This window comes from Salvia hispanica, chromosome 4, assembly GCF_029641045.1.
Source record: "Salvia hispanica isolate PSC_SH4W2 chromosome 4, Shi_PSC_v1, whole genome shotgun sequence".
In the NCBI taxonomy this organism is placed as follows: domain Eukaryota; kingdom Viridiplantae; phylum Streptophyta; class Magnoliopsida; order Lamiales; family Lamiaceae; genus Salvia; species Salvia hispanica.
The window spans coordinates 26,228,548-26,247,662 of record NC_142695.1 but is presented as its reverse complement, the minus strand read 5'-3'; the positions used below and the strand labels follow the sequence as shown (position 1 = coordinate 26,247,662).

At 37.6% G+C, this 19,115-nt stretch overlaps 1 protein-coding gene across 1 annotated transcript; it reads right to left on the bottom strand.

Annotated features, from left to right (window-relative positions):
• Window positions 1–10,152: 10,152 nt before the first annotated feature.
• Window positions 10,153–15,342, bottom strand: LOC125193650 (beta-glucosidase 44-like). The gene is made up of 11 exons (XM_048091487.2): window positions 15,068–15,342; window positions 14,736–14,794; window positions 12,703–12,778; window positions 12,541–12,612; window positions 12,355–12,442; window positions 11,797–12,049; window positions 11,524–11,639; window positions 11,051–11,268; window positions 10,927–10,958; window positions 10,737–10,839; window positions 10,153–10,638 (listed from the first exon to the last, which is right to left on the bottom strand). Exons 1-11 carry the CDS (start codon window positions 15,315–15,317, stop codon window positions 10,361–10,363), a joined length of 1,545 nt encoding a protein of 514 aa, XP_047947444.1. The 5' UTR covers window positions 15,318–15,342; the 3' UTR covers window positions 10,153–10,360.
• Between the last annotated feature and the right edge of the window lie 3,773 nt (window positions 15,343–19,115).

Sequence of the window (19,115 nt, the reverse complement as noted above, 5' to 3'; positions counted from 1 at the left end):
CAAAAGCCTGCAAGCAATCGGAAGTAAAATTAAATTTCACATCCTTCTCAAGCAATTTACAAAGAGGTTTAGAGATTTTTGAAAAATCCTTGATGAATCTCCGGTAGAAGCCTGCGTGTCCTAGAAAACTTCTTACTCCCTTTTCATTGGATGGAGGTGGGAGTTTCTCAATTGCTGCTATCTTTGCCTTGTCGACTTCTATCCCTGCAGAAGACACTTTATGCCCTAGAACTATACCTTCTTTCACCATAAAGTGACATTTTCCCAATTGAGAACAAGGTTGGTTTCTATGCATCTCTGCGAAACCTTAGCTAGATTGTCAAGACAATGGTCATAAGATTTACCAAACACAGAAAAAATCATCCATAAAAACCTCCATCACTTTTTCAATCAAATCATGAAATATAGCCATCATCATCTCTGAAAAGTAGTAGGAGCATTACATAAGCCAAATGACATCTTCCTATAAGCATAAATACCATAATGACATGTGAAAGCAGACTTATGTTGGTCTTCGGGAGCAATTGCAATTTGATTATACCCAGAATAACCTTCAAGAAAACAGTAATACTCATATCCCCCTAATTTATCAAGCATCTGATCAATAAAAGGCAAAGGGAAATGATCTTTCCTAGTGGCTGCATTTAACATCCTATAATCAATGCATACTCTCCAACCTGTAGCTACTCTAGTGGCTATCATCTCTTCATGTCACACCCCAACCCTTATGACTTATACACTTACTATAAATAAATTCAAATTTTAAAATAAACACATATTATATAATTTCAAAACTTAACCTTTATCAAGTACATATTTCAAAACATTCTAAACCGTAGTGGGACCCTCTCACCACTCTATATACTATATATTTATCTGCATTCAAAAATGATGAGGAAGAAAAGGTTGCCGAAATGCGTCAGCCGCCGACCCTGATAACATGTGCAATTCCTACGACTCATCTCAACCAAATACTTCACTCATATCTTATTCCTGAAAAAAATATTAGTGGTTTATATGAGCCACAACTCAGTGTACATAAATCTTACCTTTAATTCCACAACCTAAACAATCAATTATATTCTTTAACCAATATATATAACAATTATCAACAAGTATCAAAATATTTCCATATAAATATGCATATGCCACTTTGTTCAGTTTATTATTCTGTGATAGTTCAAGCATGGTATCTGCCCGAGATTTCCAATATGCCACTATGATTTGACCCGAAGGTCCCACTATGATTTGACCCGTAGGTCCCACTGTGAATTGACCCGTAGGTCCCAATATGATTTGACCCGAAGGTCCCAATATGATTGATCCAAAGGTCCCAATCTGTCCACTATGATTTCAGATCCAAGACTTGACTATCACAGATCATCTTTAATTAAATGATTCAATTAATTCCAATACCATATGCAAAACATATCTATTGCACCAATCACATATCATATCATATTCCACTCAATAATTCCAATTTAATATACTATTTATTGCAGCAAGCATATATCTCCATCATCATAATTAAACACATATCATATCAGTATCACATCGTATAATTCAAATATTCACTCCAATTTAACACATAGCAATTAATCACATAAAATATGTAAAATTAAAAGTGTGATTTATACACACCTAGATAATCAGGTCAAACTCCTGATTCCCTCTCTTAAATTACCCTTGATCCATGAATTTGTTTCTTTTCGAATTCCATATTCTCTTCTCTCCGTTAACTTTCTTTTTCTTTCCTCTTTTTCCTATTTTCTCAACTATGAATATGATCTCTTATATTGAAGCTACTGTCCGCTTAGCTTAGTCATAGTTTCAAATTTAGTCCACCTAATCAATACACATGTATGTATTGCTTCTTTGGATCCCACGTGTGTTATCACATTTTCATACACAAATATGAGTATTTATCTAAATACTATGGCGGCTAAAGTTTGGTCAATTTAAAAATTCTAATAAAGGACGTCTACTATATGTAATAAAACAATTCCACATATAAAAAAAAATTAACTAACACCAATACACGTAAATACACGTAAATCCAAACTTATACAAACATATACACATACTTATATATTTCTCATAATTAATTATAGTGTCATTTTGGTAGCTGCTAATTTATTATTTATAATGCCAATGATATCATAATATGCGATGACAAATAATAATATATGTTCCGGGTTAGGGCCGTCACACTCCATCCTGGCTAGGCACTACAGTCATCCCCCCTTGCGTAGGACTTACTCATTCACTATCAGATATTGCATAGATAATCCATGCATCTAATAACTTTATCACCTCTTTGCTCACTACATCTTGCATGATAGGATTAAGTCTACGTTGGTTTTGCACACGAGTTTTATGCCATTCCTCAAGTAAAATTCTATGCATGCACGTGGTTGGGCTAATCCCTTTCAAATCACTAATAGACCAGCCTATGGCAGACCTATACTTGTTCAAAACACACAAGAGCTTCTCACACTCTTTCTCACTCAAAGCAGCGGACACAACAACCAGATAGGCGTTATCTGGCCCTAAGAATGCGTACCCGAGATGTTCGGGGGAGAGGTTTTAGCTCTACCTTCAGCGGTCCCTGTGGCTTCCGCACTGCTTTCTTCCATTCTGCCTCTTCTTCAGGAGTGCGTAATGGCAAGAATGCGTTCCCTTTTTGAGGGATTCTTTCCGGTAGCACTTCTAATTCTGCAATTATGGCACACACATTAGCATCTGATAAGGCTAATTTCATGCATTGGTTATGGGGATAAATTCTGTGATTTCCTGGGTCTAACAAGGTTTTATAAGCCAGGTGTGTAGAGAAATCGCCAGATCCAGGAAGAAGGAGAGGATCACCTAGAGAAGGAAGCTGGCAGAGAATGTGAGCAGGAAAGAAGAGGAGTTTACTAGACGAAGGAGCATCCGAAAGGAGGGCAAAATGGGAAGCACAAGGAAGAGTCTAGAAGCTCCATCCCTTATAAATAAGAGTACGCACCCAATATGAAAAGAGCATTTTTTCTCACCATCAGCTCTTAGCTCAGCCTTTCTCATTCTCTACACACACTTTTAGGGGAATCATCTGGGGGTTTACGGTTCAGGAATTTATCGGCCGTGTGTAACACCGTCTCCACAGGAGGCGAAGATACAATCTCTTTACCTGCTTTCTGTTTATGTTTCTGGATTTCCCGAGACTTCGCTGTTCGAAGCTCGATCGTATTTTGCTCAGTTTCTGTTAGATATTGCACTACTTGCTATGGAATCTGTTACTTTGGTTTCCTTTTACGTTATAGTTGCATTATCTGTTCACTTTTGATGCTTATTGGTGGTTGATCTAAATTTGGAGTTTAAATTGCATGGAAATTTGTAGTTGATCGACTGAAATTGGTTAAATCTGTGAGATCGGAGATGGAATTTGTGTCGGTTTGTTGTGGATGGCTTGGATCCAGAGTGGATGAAGCATCCAGTGTTTGGATGTGTTCACGTTTGCATGGTTGTAATGTTTAATTTCTGTTTTCTTGTTTACCTCGTCTAGTAATAGTAAATTTGCTTTAGTTTCTATACATGATCGCATTAATCGGTTTAATTTAGTTTACCGTGTTTCGATCTTTGTTTTACTCTATTTTTCCTCTGCATTTCGTGATCAAAGTTTGGAGAAGATGATGTCGCTGTTAGTTAAATCTTTAGTTAGTTAATTTGCAGCTTTTCTGTCGTACCATGTTGTTTTGGGAAATGGTCCCCACGCTCTGCTTTTTCTCTGTTTAGGTTAGTTTTAGGAAGTCGTTTACCAGGTCTAGAAGTTAACTCAAGCACGTCTGGTCGTCAGTATGCATGTTTAGTTATCTTCGCCTAGATCTAGCTGTTAGGATATAGCATTTCATTTCCCAAGTCTAAGAATTAAATCTCAACCTCGAAAATTGGGTGGCAGCAACCAAAAATAGTTTCCAGGTCTTTTAACATGTTTACTTACGCATCCATCTCTGTGGATTCAATCCCTGCTTCCCTGTACTAATCTTTTAGTATAGCGGGTTGAGGGTTTGAAAGGGGAAGGAAGTGATTGTGTGCACAACGACAGGTAACTCGAGGATTCTCTGAGTTCCTAGACCCAGTGTCTAGTGTATTCTCTGGATCTGGGAAGTTCAAATTTATACAGCAACACACACTCACATCACATCTCGTTTTCAGCATCACAAGAAGATAAGTCAGCACTAGTTGTGAAAGAATTTATTAGACAAGACTCAAGAGGATCCTGGGTTTGATGATAAGTGACTTCCACTTCTCCCACACAATCGGTGACGACTTGGATGACACTACATTCTTGGTAGTCTTCTGCCCCCTCCTTTCCATGGAATTTCAGGGCGTCGTAGATGTTGAATGTAATGCTTTCATCGTGCAGCTTCAATGTAAGCTCTCATTTCTGTACATCTAAAAATGGTCTCCCAAGAATGGTCTCCCCTAGTAGCTAAAAATGGTCTCCCAAGAATTAAGGGCACCTTCTTGTCCTCCTGCATGTCTAACACAACAAAATCAGCTGGGAAAATAAATTCTCCAACCTTTACCAAAACATCTTCCACTATCCCCATTGGTGTTTTTGTGCTCCGATCTGCCATTTGCAACGTGATTGAGGTAGGGCAGATGTTATCAACATCTAGCTTCCTGTAAAAAGATAAAGGCATCAAATTAATACTAGATCCTAGATCACATAATGCCTTACCTTTCACATCATTCCCTAAAACACAAGATAAAGTAAAACTCCCAGGGTCCTTGTGTTTAATGGGTAATCCCTTTTGGATGATAGCGCTGCAGCTCTCTGTCAAGCCTACTGTCTCATACTTTTCCCACTTTCTTTTCTTGGCCACCACATCCTTCAGAAATTTAGCATAATTGGGCATTTGTTGCTGTGGACCTTGCACATTGTTTCCAAAAATATGGCAAATTGGGCGTCAAGCTTCTTGCTTTTTAATCGTTGGGGATATGGGATGGTGACACTGCTGTGTGGTAGTGCATCTGACTGCTGCCTCTCCGCCGGCGGACCGCCACGATGTGGTGTGGCGGCCGCTGGGATTTCATCAGTGACGGTTCTAAGCTCTATCTCCTTTTGGGGTGTAGACGGCAGGTCACCGTGTTTGGGTGCGGCGGGCCGCCGCACGTCTTCAGCAGACGTGTTGCTGGGCGACTTCTCTGCCTCCCTTCTTCCCCTGCCTAGGTCTCCTGCCTCCGGAGGTTGATATGTAGTTCCGCTACGCAACTGCACAGCATGGCACTTTTCTTTTGGGTTTACCTCTGGCAGGCCAGGAAGCGTATCTGGAGTGTGCTTGCTTCCTATGGTTGTAGCTAGGATCCCAAGGTTAAATTCCAACATCCCGACTTGAGTGACGAGGTTTGACAACCCTCTTTCCAAGGTGCTTGTATTCCTTTCTAAATATTCGAGCCTCCGGTTTGTCACCTTTCTATGTTCGAGGACTTCAGCGATGCGGATTTCTAACAGATCCTCCCAACTGGAACGGGGTTGATCCTCCATACCTGCACATATCTCGGAATAGTTATCAGAACAGTAATCTTGTGCATCATAGGAGTAATCAGAGCAGCTTGGGTCGTAGTATGATCCCCCATGGTCGGGGCTATAACACTCGTAATATCCTCCTTGCTGCTCATCGTAGTAACCATATGGATTCTCCATGCCTGCAGGGAAATCCATTAAAAGAACATAAAAATAAAAATAAAAATAAAATGAAAGCGATTAAAATCCAAAGTAGTAAAATTGTCTGTTTGAAGATATCACTCCAAAGTGAATTGTCTTCCCCGGCAATGCCGCCAAAAACTTGATGCACTTTTTATTAGCACTAAATAAACATGCAAGTATACAAAGTATATATAGTATAGCTAAAGGTCAGTACCGGGATATCGAACACGGGGAAGGCAAACACAAAGCGTCTATCCTCTACTAAAACTCAATTACTATCTGGAAGAACCGAAGGTTTTAAAAACTTTTGAAAACTGAAAATATTTGAAAATAAATAACAACTAGATGCGAGTAAAACACATAGACAATCGATAGAGATAAGGGAATCCCAGGGATGTGCGTTCACAGTTATGGTTATACAAATTTCAAACTACAATACCCTAACACAGTTATTACTTTGATAGGACAAGTCACCTAGCTTATGTTCATGCGATGCAAACGTTGATTACAAAATTAGGGTTGTCAATCCTAACACGTAACTCCATAAAGCTCCTAAGACCTTTGAAAAGTCATCAATCTCAATTAACAGTGTCATTTTAAGGGAAGCTAACTGTAGCGTCTACTAAGTGAATCTAACTCGCTAGAACTCTCTCACAGTTATGAAGCAAGTTATATTAAATCATGCAAGATTATGTCACTCAATCATGCAGCATCAAAACTACTTAGGGAAGAAACAAAGTAAAAACAAAACGGATATTAAATAGAAAAAAAAGGAATTGTATAACCAAAGTCGTTACTAACACATCCCTAGAATCCTATGAGTTTAGTTACACATAATGAAATAATCTAAACACATAGATTGAAGGGAAAACAATCTGAATATAAAACTAAAGCAAATAAAACCCGTAGGTTAAATCCTTGTCGTTCTTGATGTACTTGAAATCCTTCTCTAACTCCTTGCACAAGTGAAGTACTCTACCTTTTGATCTCTGTGAATTATTTTAGAAGTAGAAGCTCTCTAATTTGATGAAGCTTGAGGTCTTATTTATAGGGAAAAGCTATTCATTGTTGTAGAAGGAAAAGACCCTCAAAATATGGTAAATCTTGGAGCAAATCTAGGGCATCTCGGATTCGACGCCTTTCTCCGGCGGGCCGCCGCACCTTGGCCGGCGGTCGCCGCGTTGGAGTCCAGAGAATCCGAGCGTATCAGGAGTATACGTATATGTTTAAATTTAAAAAATGATAATTATTTAGGAAAAAGGAATAATTCATATCTCAATAAGCCACCTACTCTCTTTGTCCCTTAAAAATAGACCACATTTCTCATTTTGAGATGTCCCTTAAAAACATATCAATTCTATTTAAAGAAACTTTTCTCTCTCTAATGAGGTGGGTCACATTCTCCACTTACAATACTTCAATCATTTTTTCTTTCTATCTATGCCTTACTTTACCAATTGTGCATTAAAATACATGTTGTTTCAAATGTTGTCTAATTTTTAGGGGCGATGGAGTATTAGTTTCGAGTTTAAATAACATTTATTTGAGTATGTATTCATTTATTATAGATATAAAACTATACATAGAAATATAATATGAAAAAATTACTCTCTTCGTCCCTAATTATGTGTTTCAATTTTTTCATTTTGTTTTTTTCCTTATTAATTGTCCTATTTTATTTACTATACCTCCTCTAACACATTCTATCACAATTTTTAATATTAACATATAAATATAGGCCCGTGTACCACAAATTTTTTAACCCACTTTTCTTTATATTTTTTAAAATTTATGTGTGATCAAAATGGTACACATATTGAAGGACGGAGGGAGTAAAATTTATTGATTCTTATTGGCTCAACAGGTTGGTTTGAAATCCAAAAGTTTAGGGTTAGAGTTCAAAATTTATTACATAATAAATTTATAACTCAAATAACTCATACTGGAATAGCCTAACAATCTAAGTTGGTTAACCCAACCGATGTTCCTTTGTAGCAGCGTCGGGCTTTGAGGCAAATTTACTTGCTCTTTTTCACGGTTTGACGATGGCCATGGAGTTCTCAACATAGGTTTGGGTTGAGTTGGATGCAACTGCGGAGGCCATAAATGGTAAGTAGACCCAATATTCCACCAACCTATTCTACTCACATTTCATTATAAAATTAATATATATAAGTGAGACTCATAATCTACTAACTTATTCAAAACACTTTTCTTTACATTTTTCAAAATCGTGCCCACACTAAATATGAAACTTAATGTGGGACGGAGGTAGTATTTCTTTTTACATTGCATAGTCTTGACAGATAAAAAGATTGCATCGAATCTATGGGATTCTCTTAATGTTTTTTGTATTTTAATCATTGTATCTTATGTAATTCAAATCACTTTTGATCTTGGATTATGTACGAGGGCATCCACAATGGGGCGGACTAAGCCCCGCCCTATGCACCGCCACATCAGCATTTTATCCTCCACCCCTTCCACCTGCAATGGGGCGGACTATAGCTCGCCCTAAGCATTTTACTTCTATTTCGTGAATATTTAAACACTACAAAAATTGGAGAAAACATCTTCATTCCATAGAAAGTTCAAATTTTACATACGAAATAAATAAACTACAAATCTTCAATGGCCGAAACGCTTCCAAACTTCTTCAGTCATGTCGCCTATGAGCGCCGCCTGATCTTGTTGGCTGCGCATTGAGGTCTGTCTCTGTAGAACCTCACCGAAGCCCATCGGTAATCCTCGAGCGACAGGCGGGGTCGCCGTGCTGGAGCTAGATCCGGCTTCATCAACCACCCAATCGGTGACATGTCCAACTTCTTGTTCGACTATCATGTTATGCATGAAGATGCACGTATACATGACTTCGGCGATGACTTCCTTGAACCAGAAACGCGCCGGACATTTCACAATTGCCCACCGCGATCCAAAAGCCCGCTCCACATCCTTCCGCACAGACTCCTGCTTTGCCGCAAACAAGACTCTCATGTCTCCAATTGGGCAGCTGATCGTCTTCACAAAAACAGGCCACTTTGGGTATATGCCATCGACCAAGTAGTACCCCATATGATATCTGAGGCCGTTGGCAGTGAACTCGATGGCCGGGCAGCGAACCCCTGCACTGACGGCGAAGAGGGTGGACGAGTTGAGGACGTTGATGTCGTTGTTCGACCCGGCTACATCGAATTAGGCATGGCAGATCCAGAGGCTGTGGTCAGCAACGGCTTTCAGGATCATCGTCGGGTGGTTGCCCTTGTAGCCACTAGTAAATTGGCCTTTCCACGTCGTCGGGCAGTTCTTCCACTGCCAGTGCATACAGTCGATGCTCCCTAGCATTCCAGGGAAGCCGTGGACCATCTCGTGCATCCTCATCAGGCTCTGGCAATCATCAGCAGTCGGAGGTCGCAAATATGTGTCGCCAAAAGCCTCCACAACTCCCTTACGAAAATTATTTAGAAAACTGCGGCCAGTTGTCTCCCCGACGTGAAGGTACTCGTCGAACATATCCGCTGTGGTGCAATAGGCCAATTGCCGGATCGTAACCGTGCACTTCTGCAACGGCGTAAGTCTGGGTCTCCCGATGTCGTCTTCCCGATACTGGAAGTATTCATCACGTCCTTCCAACGTCCGCACAATGCGGAGAAAAAGATCTCGCCGCATTCTAAAACGGCGGTAAAAAACGGTGGGGCCCCACCATGGTTGCTCGGCAAAATAGTCTGCGAACAGCCGTTCGTGAGCTACATCATGCTCCCGAGGGACAAACGTCCGACGTCGAATCGGCCGAGGGACCCGTGCCGCCGCCGCTGCCTGCTCCCGCTCCCCGCTCCATTTGTGCCAAGCATTCCGCCGGGATTCATTTTTTAGGAGATGAGACAGAATAATTGAGGAGATGTTAAATTGGGGTGTTTGAAATGGTAGAGAATTGTGGTGTTTAAATATGAGAATTGACGATGCGACGGAAGATGAGCATCGTCCGTGCTTCGTCCGCGGACGGATCGATTGGGTGCGGACGATGGTTATAGTGGATGGCCCGAGACCTTGATTTATTTTCTTTTAATGTGGACGTGTTGAAATCCGCCTAACCCCGCCTCTACAGAATGATAAATTACAAATAAAAATTTGATTTGTATCAAAATTCAAAAGTGTGGTTGAAAATATAAAAAATCTAAATTCTGATATAAAAATAGAGTTTTGACTGCAATTTCTAGACGATTTTGTGACCAAAACCAAACATTATGGTTCCATAACAAAGTTGTCATTGTGGTTCCGCTACAAAGTTATCATTGGCGATTTATCAATTATATATTCAGATAATCTATTGGACCGAAAATTTGAAATTTTTAACATGTTGAATTTAATATCCATGCGACTCCTCAACTAAATTTATTTATTTTTGGATTGTGGTAGTATTTTAATTTTTAAATATCCAATCAACTTTTCGAGAGGTACACATTAGCTCATCAGAATTTTAAATATGTATTCCAAAATGAACAAGGCACAGAAATACAAGGTACATTTATTCCTAGAGAACTAAAGAAGAAGACCTTCATTCCTTGGATGAGTTGAAGCAAACAACAGTAGACATAGCTAGATACAGAAGTAGAGAAACATTGGTTTCTTATTGATAAACATAGACAAAAGCTACCTTCTTAATTTCCCATGTCATCAATGCTTGCCTCTGTGCTGGAGCTTCTTGAACCAGTAAGCCGACATCTTGGGGTACCTCTTGAGTGTCTTGAAGTCGACATAGACGATGCCAAACCTCGACGTGTAGCCTAATCTCCACTCAAAGTTGTCGACGAATGTCCACTGAAAGTAGCCTTTCACGTTGGCGCCCTCGTCCATGGCCTTCTTTAGTTGGGATAAGTAGCTCTTGTAGTATTTGATTCTTATAGTGTCATGCAATACCTTTGGAAGTGTAAGGTTGCCTGGCTGATCCATTCCTATATTATATATATATATATCTCTCAAATTTTGGATCAATATAGTTAGCAATGTAATAAATATAATTAGAGAACAACATAGTATTATGTTATGTTACCATTCTCAGCCAAAATCATGGTGGGATTGCCATAATGCTCTTTTACATAGTTTACAGCTTTGTAGAGACCCCATGGGACAATGTACAACCAATAGGAATGTGCCTACACATAAATTCAATCAAGCCATATGTGTATATATATAGTTTAGATAAAAATCTTTTTATTATAACAATATTGAGATGAACTCACCCTTGGGCCAATTGGTACTCCATGTCGTTCATCTGCAAAAAAATAAGGATAAGAAAATTACTGGGGAACAAAATTTAATTAAAGTGAAGATGAATGAGATAAAGTAAAATAGAAATTTACATACAAGCAAATCCAACATTCCAATCCTGCTGGTATCCCAAGTGTTTGGATTTAGGCTGGTGAGGATCATACATGTAATATGCAGTGTACTGATTTAAGCCTATGAAATCAAAGGCTCCCTTCACCATCTTCACATCTTTCTTCCTGAACTTGGGCAGCCTTTTTCCTACTATATTCTGCATTGTCTTTGGATACTCTCCATAAACCAAAGGATGCAAGAACCTACAAACAAAATTAAAACATTTGGTTTTACTTAGGGCTGACAATTCGTACACGTTAACAATTTGGTGGTCTTGAACACGATTCTCCATGGACATGACATGACATGAGCACGGTTGTATTTGTGTTGATACGATATGATATCGTAACAATTCATTTCCAACACACTGTTGTATCGATTTTGTACTACTAACTAATTAATTTCGCATGTGTTCATGTCATGTCCATAATTTTTAATATGTAGTAGTATTTCATTACCATCCAAGATGAAAGTCTCTAGCCCTCTGAGCGGCATAGTTGTCTGCTTTCGATCTTGTAAGAGGTTCGTACCACACGAAATCCAACAGAATCCCAATCCTCCCCTTCTGCTTCGCCTGATCACAAAAAATTAAGGAATGTGTTTCAAGAAGCTCTGTTTATTACAAAAAACATGCAGAATTAGAGACGCAATTACTTGTGTTGGACATAGTAAAAAATAATGACCAAAATTGGGGACACAATTATCTACTACACCTTAATCTTTTTAATTACCTGATATCCATTACGATATCTTTGCACGGCGGCGGAATGACTGAGAATGAGATTGTGAGCAACAATGTAAGGCTCAGTGGCAGAGTTCCCCTCCGAGCAATTCCCAAATGCTTTTGAGCATCTCCCGGGAGCAAAGAATCCATTGTCGTATCCCAGTGAGGCAACGACGCGAGGCTCGTTGAACGTCTGCCAGTTCTTCACTCTGTCGCCAAACGTCTTGAAGCAGAATTCAGCGTAATCAGCAAAGTCCTTCCTGCATCATACGAGCTGACGTTGAAGCCACCATTTCCATATAGTATAACCTCCATCCAAAAAAAAACAGACTATTTTTACCATTTTGAGCCGTCCGCCGAAATTAGACCAATTTTAAATATGGAAAGTTTTAAACAAATTCTACACTCCACTAACACTACTTCCACCACATTTTCCTCTATCTCTGTTATTTTACCAATTGGGTATTAAAACTTGTGTCATTCACAACTTTATTTATTTTTGTGGACGGAGGTAGTACTATAATTAATTTGGGATGCATTATATGAATATCGTATCGATACTTACACTACTTTACGGCTGAGCCATCCCTTGTACCTATCCTCAAGCGCTTGAGGAAGGTCGTAGTGATTTAGATTAGGATACGGCGTGATGCCTGCACAAAATTATCACACCAATTGTATCCAATAAATAAGAATTTTATAGTACTAAAATTTCAAAATTTTTGCGACATTTAATTTGATGTTTTGGAACCTTTTTTGAGCATGTAATTGATTAACCGGTTGTAGTAAGCAACTCCCTTCCAGTTCACTTTTCCAGTTCCATCTGCATGGTTTTGATGAAACAATTGTGGTGAATTCTTTCAATATATTTTGATTGAAATTTTTTTGTGTATATAAGTAGGTGTAGCCGTACTTGGAAATATTCTGGGCCATGAAATTGAAAACCTGTAGGCATCGAAGTTCATTTTCGCCATCAGATCAATGTCCTCCTGTTCCAACATATTTTAAATTGGTAAGGCAACATTATAATTTCATAAAACATTTTTGATAAAAATGCAAAATATAACCTAAGAATATTTTAAAATTTTGCACGAACAAATTTTTACTTTTGCAATTTAGGAATTAGGAACTGAAATTTACATACTATTTCTGGCTAAAAATTAACATTAGATTGCTTCAATTATAGGAAACATTTTTGGCATTCGCAAGCTCCCATTCCAGATAATGTTACTTACCGCAGGAATCAAACCAACTTTAGGAGCTGATATTTGAACTATGTATTTCAGTTAGCCATAAAAACATAATAAGCATTCATATTTAATTTGAAGTATATATGCCAATATTAGTTTTTTAAAATTATAGTATATCCAAATTTTAGATTAATTGACCCGAAAAACCAATTATTAAACAGACATAGATACTAATTGGATGAGTGGATACTTATCTATCTTTATAATACACTAAAATACAGTAATACTTAAAACTGAAGAATTATTTGAAAATGAGATATCAAGAATGACAAAACGAGACAAAATGAACACCACATAAAAAGAAGACTATAATGATGCTTTATTTTTGTACACAGTACTTTTTTCTCAAAAGAAGTGACAATTTTCACCGACAAAAACGAAAGAGGTTGGACCAGCTCTATTATATTGCTTTCTTGGGTCTACATGCCACATGCTTGCAGTATCCAGCACTAATAAATTATACTCCCTCCATCCCATAGAAGTTGAGTCGTATTCCTTTTTAGTCCGTTCCAATAAAGTTGAGTCATTTTCTTTTTTAACTACAGACAAAACATCTAATCACCTTTATTTTATTCTATCATTTACTTACTCTCTCTTATCTTTTCTACTTTTTTCATCTCTCCTATTTATTTAATATAAATTCTTAATCTCCGTGCCCAAAAGTTTTGTCTCAACTTTTATGGGACGGAGGGAGTAGAAAATATCATACGACAGCCATTACTAAAGATATTCCAGATTTCGAGTTGAATGATTAGGGCCTCATTGCTACCACGTTTATTAATAAATACAATTGAAATAAAAGTATAGACAATAGACAAAGATATTCCAGATTTCGAGTTGAATGATTAATTAAGGGCCTTCCTACCATGCTTATTAATACAATTCACAATAAAACTATAGAAATGGTCCACATATATAAAAAGGGAGAAAAATCATTTCTATTGAAGTTCAATGGACCACTAAACTTTTTTCACACATACGCGTGCGTTTTGGTGGCCTAAATGATTCACACAACTATGTTTTCTAAAATTTCTAAAATCAATAAAAAAATAACTGAAAGAAGTGATGCAACAAAAGTTATAGTATTTCAAATTTGATCATGGTGACATTTTTAGTATGAAATTTTTAACAGTTACAAATAAAACCAATATCTAGCTTTTTTCGTGTCATTATTAGGCCAAATATTTAAAAATAAACTAAAAGTTAGCCACGAATTCTGTACTTAACAACTCTAATTAACCCAAAAAACTCACACGTAAACAATTGAAAACTATTTTAAAATAAGAATATGAGACCTTGTCAATTGATAGCATAAAATATAAAATATATCAGTTGATTCCATAAATTATACTTATCAGACAACTGATATACTAATTTATACTGATAATTAATAAGTTCTCAAATTTTCATATAAAAAAATTTCTGTTGAACAATTTTCTATATTTATAAACTGCATGTTTGGTAGGGGTCATAACTCGGGATGAAAATTTATGAAAAAAAAAACCAACCAAACATTCAATACTAACTAAACAACCACTATTTGATTTAAGTAGTAAGCAGTAACATCAAAAACAAGTGAGATGAAAGAATCCAGAAAGCGTGGCAGAGCTATCATACTGGATCACATAAATAGTTCTACTAATTATGCTAGTTTTATACTGTCATAATAATTAGCTGAACAAAAAAACAAACTCACCTTGTATTTGTGATACTGGTCCACTGACACTTCCCCTGACACATTATTTGGTTCCATTCCTGCTCATTTTTCACAATAATTGACAATAAATGAATAAATAGAGTACAAGAAAGTTATAGTATCTTTTTACCTACAAAATTCGATAATTTTTGTAGCTTGATCAATGAAATCAAGAGGTTAAAAATTGTTTAATACCCGATAAAACACAAATGAAAAATGTATATCGTCATCACTTATAGAACAAGGTATATGAAATTAAAAATCAACCTTACTATATCTTGTGTTAGTAATAAGTAAACAATACCAACTCCAAATAAATAAATAAAAATTACCTGGAATTTTGATGAAGGTATCCCAGATGCTGGGCCCACGGCCGTCTTCGGCGGCAGCGCCCTCGACTTGATAGGCGGAGGCTGCCGTGCCGAAGACGAAGCCCTTAGGGAAGGAGCTCCGGCTGAGGCCTCCCATGTCGAAATTGACGGCGGAATCCAGCGAGGCATTGTCTTCGTGAGTAGCAAAACATTGCACCGAGAAGAGAAGAAGCAATAAGAGAAATGGGGCGGCGTTACTCATCTCATTCATTCACTACAAAATGGAAATGGTGTGACTGAGAAGTAGAATGACAGTGCTTTACTTATAGAACAAACAGTATTGGTAGTGGGCCCCATGCAAATCACCTTTGAAAGATCAAATTAATTAACAATAAATTATGTTTTTGATTTTTTTGATTTATTTTAAAAGTTATGAGATACTCCCTTTGACTAAATGATTTTACAATTATGTAAAAGAGTTTAAACTAATTGATTTTTGGCAAAATAAATGACTCAATCAAATTCAAACATCCCACATTAAACAGATGGAGTAATAAAATCAAAAATAAAATTGTTATAATAATTTTAAGGATGCATTTATTTTGAAATAAGTGAAAGTAGTATTAAGTTTAATTAATAAAATGCTACTAGTAGTGGATATTGATAAAAGAAATAGGTCACAATAACATATCTTGCAAACAATAAGTTATACTCCAACCGTCACTGAAAGTATGAACTACAATTTCCTTTTTAGTCTGTCCCTAAAAAATATAAACTTTTTAATTTGGAAACTCATTTTCTTTCTAATGAGTTGAGACTCATTCTCCACTAATAAGACGAAATGCGATTTTACAAAATCAAAGCTATGTCGTCGTGGATATACACGTAATGTGGAATTACAAGTGTGACGTGTATAAGATCATCTTCAATCATACATTAAGTCTCATTTTTTGTGTAGAAAACTTCTTCAATCGTATTGGAAATCTAAACTTAGTTTTGCATTTCTCTACGGAAACACTAAATATGGGTGTGTACTGCAGCTGTTGTAAAATTTTTGTGAGACATATGCTAAAAAATGGTGTAAAGTTGAATATGGTGTAAATAGTTGGAATAAAATTACTTTTTAGTGTGAAATAATCAAAAATGGGTTTGAGTTCGATATAAATGGTTGGAAATGTCCTAATAAATCTATGGTTGCGACATTTTATTCTTGAGGCCTTTAATGTAGATATATACTGTTTGTAGGGCAAACATATTTTTAGTGGTTACATGACAAATTAAAATCTAATTTTACGAGGATTTGTTTTCAGTGATTAAAACAATTTAAATTAGAGTGAACTGCATTTTAGGAATATGTACATTTGTTAAGGACCTTCTCCTTAACTGCGATCGGCAGCGTGTTTGCGGTGATCGAAAAGTGTTCCGGCGCCCTTCGTCGGGTCAGCGGAAGTAATAGTTTCAGGCTGTCCACGGTTCCTCCGTCGGGCAGCGTGAGAACTAGGGTTGAAAGATAATTCATAAGATATGTGGGCAAATAATATTTTAATTCATTGATTGATTTAAAAAGATAACAAGCTCTCCTATTTATAATACTAGAATACTACTGGCGGACATCGTCCTTTCCGCTCTCGTCTCCCTCCTCTTTAAAGCTGTGTGTCGTCGCGAACTGCTCAAGTTGGACAGTCGACCTGATCAGGTCAGCCTACTTTTGCCTGTTTCACCTGCAATGATGCGGGTGAGTGGATCCTGTAAAAGCTCGGGCTGATCAAGCTGAGTAGCTCTGACTTGAGTGAGAGGAAATGAGAGGCTGAAGGGGATGCGACATCAAAAACCTTAACCCACTAATACTATTTGATTAGTATAGGTAAAGTAAGGATCGATCCCACAGAGATGATGCGTTTTGAATTGTTTGTGTGATACGGCCTGGGGCTTGGCTGCTGCCACGCTTTACTTTAGGGGGATGGGTTAAGTATCTACTGGTGCGGAAAATGAAAGAACTAATCTAAACTAAATAACTTAAACTACCTAACCGATCAACTAAGAAAACATTACTATAAAAAGATAAACAGAATAAACGGGGTTGTCAGGCCCCTGCAAAAATGTACGAAAAGCAAATTAATTTTAACAGAATCGTCTTCCTCAGAGCAGCAACAAATCTGAAAAGTTGAAGAAGGTGAAACAAAACAAAAACACATAAAACTTAAAATTGCTTCTACGATCTAAGCTACGACAACGTAAAAAGAAGAACTATGGCTAAAACATGCAGAAATGAAAAGAAAGCACGTAGATCTATAAGGAAAACAAGGACTCAAACAGAAAACAACAGATCTAAACCAAGACTCAAAAGAGAACATAAAAGAGAAAGCAGATCTAAGCATTAAAACATAAAACAAGCACGAAGCTAAGAAACGAAATCATAAACTTCAGTCTAAACTAAAACAAACAGGAATGAGAGTCAATACATGAAAATAAAACAGAACTAAACTAAGAAAGCAGGAAATTGTTCATCACCCCTTCTCGGAGTGGAATACCAAAACAGAAACTGGAAATGTGCGAGAACAGCAAGGAAACAGCTAACTACCAGTTACTCTAGACGGAACCAAGTGTGTGCGAGAGATTGAAAAGCTCTGAATTGAAGAGAACTCTGATTTCAGCCCTGGAAGAGAGCTAGAAATCCTACCTACTCTAAAGAGAACTCCCCTCTAAACTACTCAGCAAGAAATGAAATGTGGGGGAACTCCCTTCTCTTAGTGTGCAAGGCTCCTTTATATAGGGAGGCGTATGGCTCTGATCCCTAGGGTACCACCCCTCCTAAAATGACGCCTTTGCCCTTCACACTTTAGAGTGGAGTTCATAGTCTTCTCTCCAGCGCAAGGTTGGCTGGCTTCGGTTGAAATATGACTTGATCAGTTCAAAAGCCGCTCATTTTCTCTTCTTTTCCCATCTTTTGCTTTCGCCCTCTAGAATGATGTGATCTTCGGTTTCCGGCAAAATCTACACACACCTGGCTCAAAAAGGGTCGTTAGTTTGCTGATTTTAGTGCAGTTTTGCTATAAAACAAATGCATGAAACGGGTCTCATCAAACTGCTCACACTTAACCCATACTTGTCCTCAAGTATGAAAGAAAAGAAAAAGAAAAGAGGCACGATTCAATGCATGGTTTTTATTGGAAAACAGCAAACAAAGAACAACAAAAATCTAGAAAATAAGAAAAATAATGAAATGACTAAACACATTAACACATGGAAAGAAAGAGAAAAAACATAGATAAGAAATATAGAACTGGCTTATTTTGATTGGCAATCATCCCCACAAGCTTAAGGTCAATCCAATCGTCTACAGTCTTAGATTCCTTTTCCTCCCCTCTTCTACCTAGTCATGCTAGTCCTTTTGTCAAGATAGCTCCTTTCACCCTAATTGTTGGATTCACTCGGTAACTCAATCCTCACCAGAATTGTTAGGACCATTTTTCTCATCATTTTGCCATACCATTGATGCTAGGGTTCTACTGACAGAAGCTAACTCCTTAAGGTCTTTTATTTAGGTTGTAACAAGGCCAATGGTTGTAGTGTATGTAGGTGAGAATCCTAGGGTTCTATGTTCATGCTGACTGGTACCAAGATGAAGGACATGTGAACTCAGAGACAGAACCGGGACAACCTCCCTATGTATAGACTGAACATTATTCAAACTACCCTTAGCCATTTTGGTCTTATTTCAGGATATTTTTTTGCTTAGGGTCAAGTTACAACATTTCCTGCCCTTTTTCTTTTTTCTATTTCTTTTTGTGGGTCAGGTTATAAGAGTTCTTGCCCTTTTATATAACCTTTCTTTCTTATTTTTCTTGGGATCAGGTTACAATATTTCCTGCCCATTTTCTGATCTCCTTTTTCTTTCTAAAATTTTTCTTTGGGTCAGGTTACAAGGTTTCCTGCCCATTTTCTTTCTACCTCTTTCCATATCCCCTGTTTTGCACTTCTAGACTCTATCCCCAACGGTGAGCTGCGCTAGCCTATCCCCTTGTTCACATGACATGGAGGCTTAGGGATTCAAAAGAAGGGATTATCA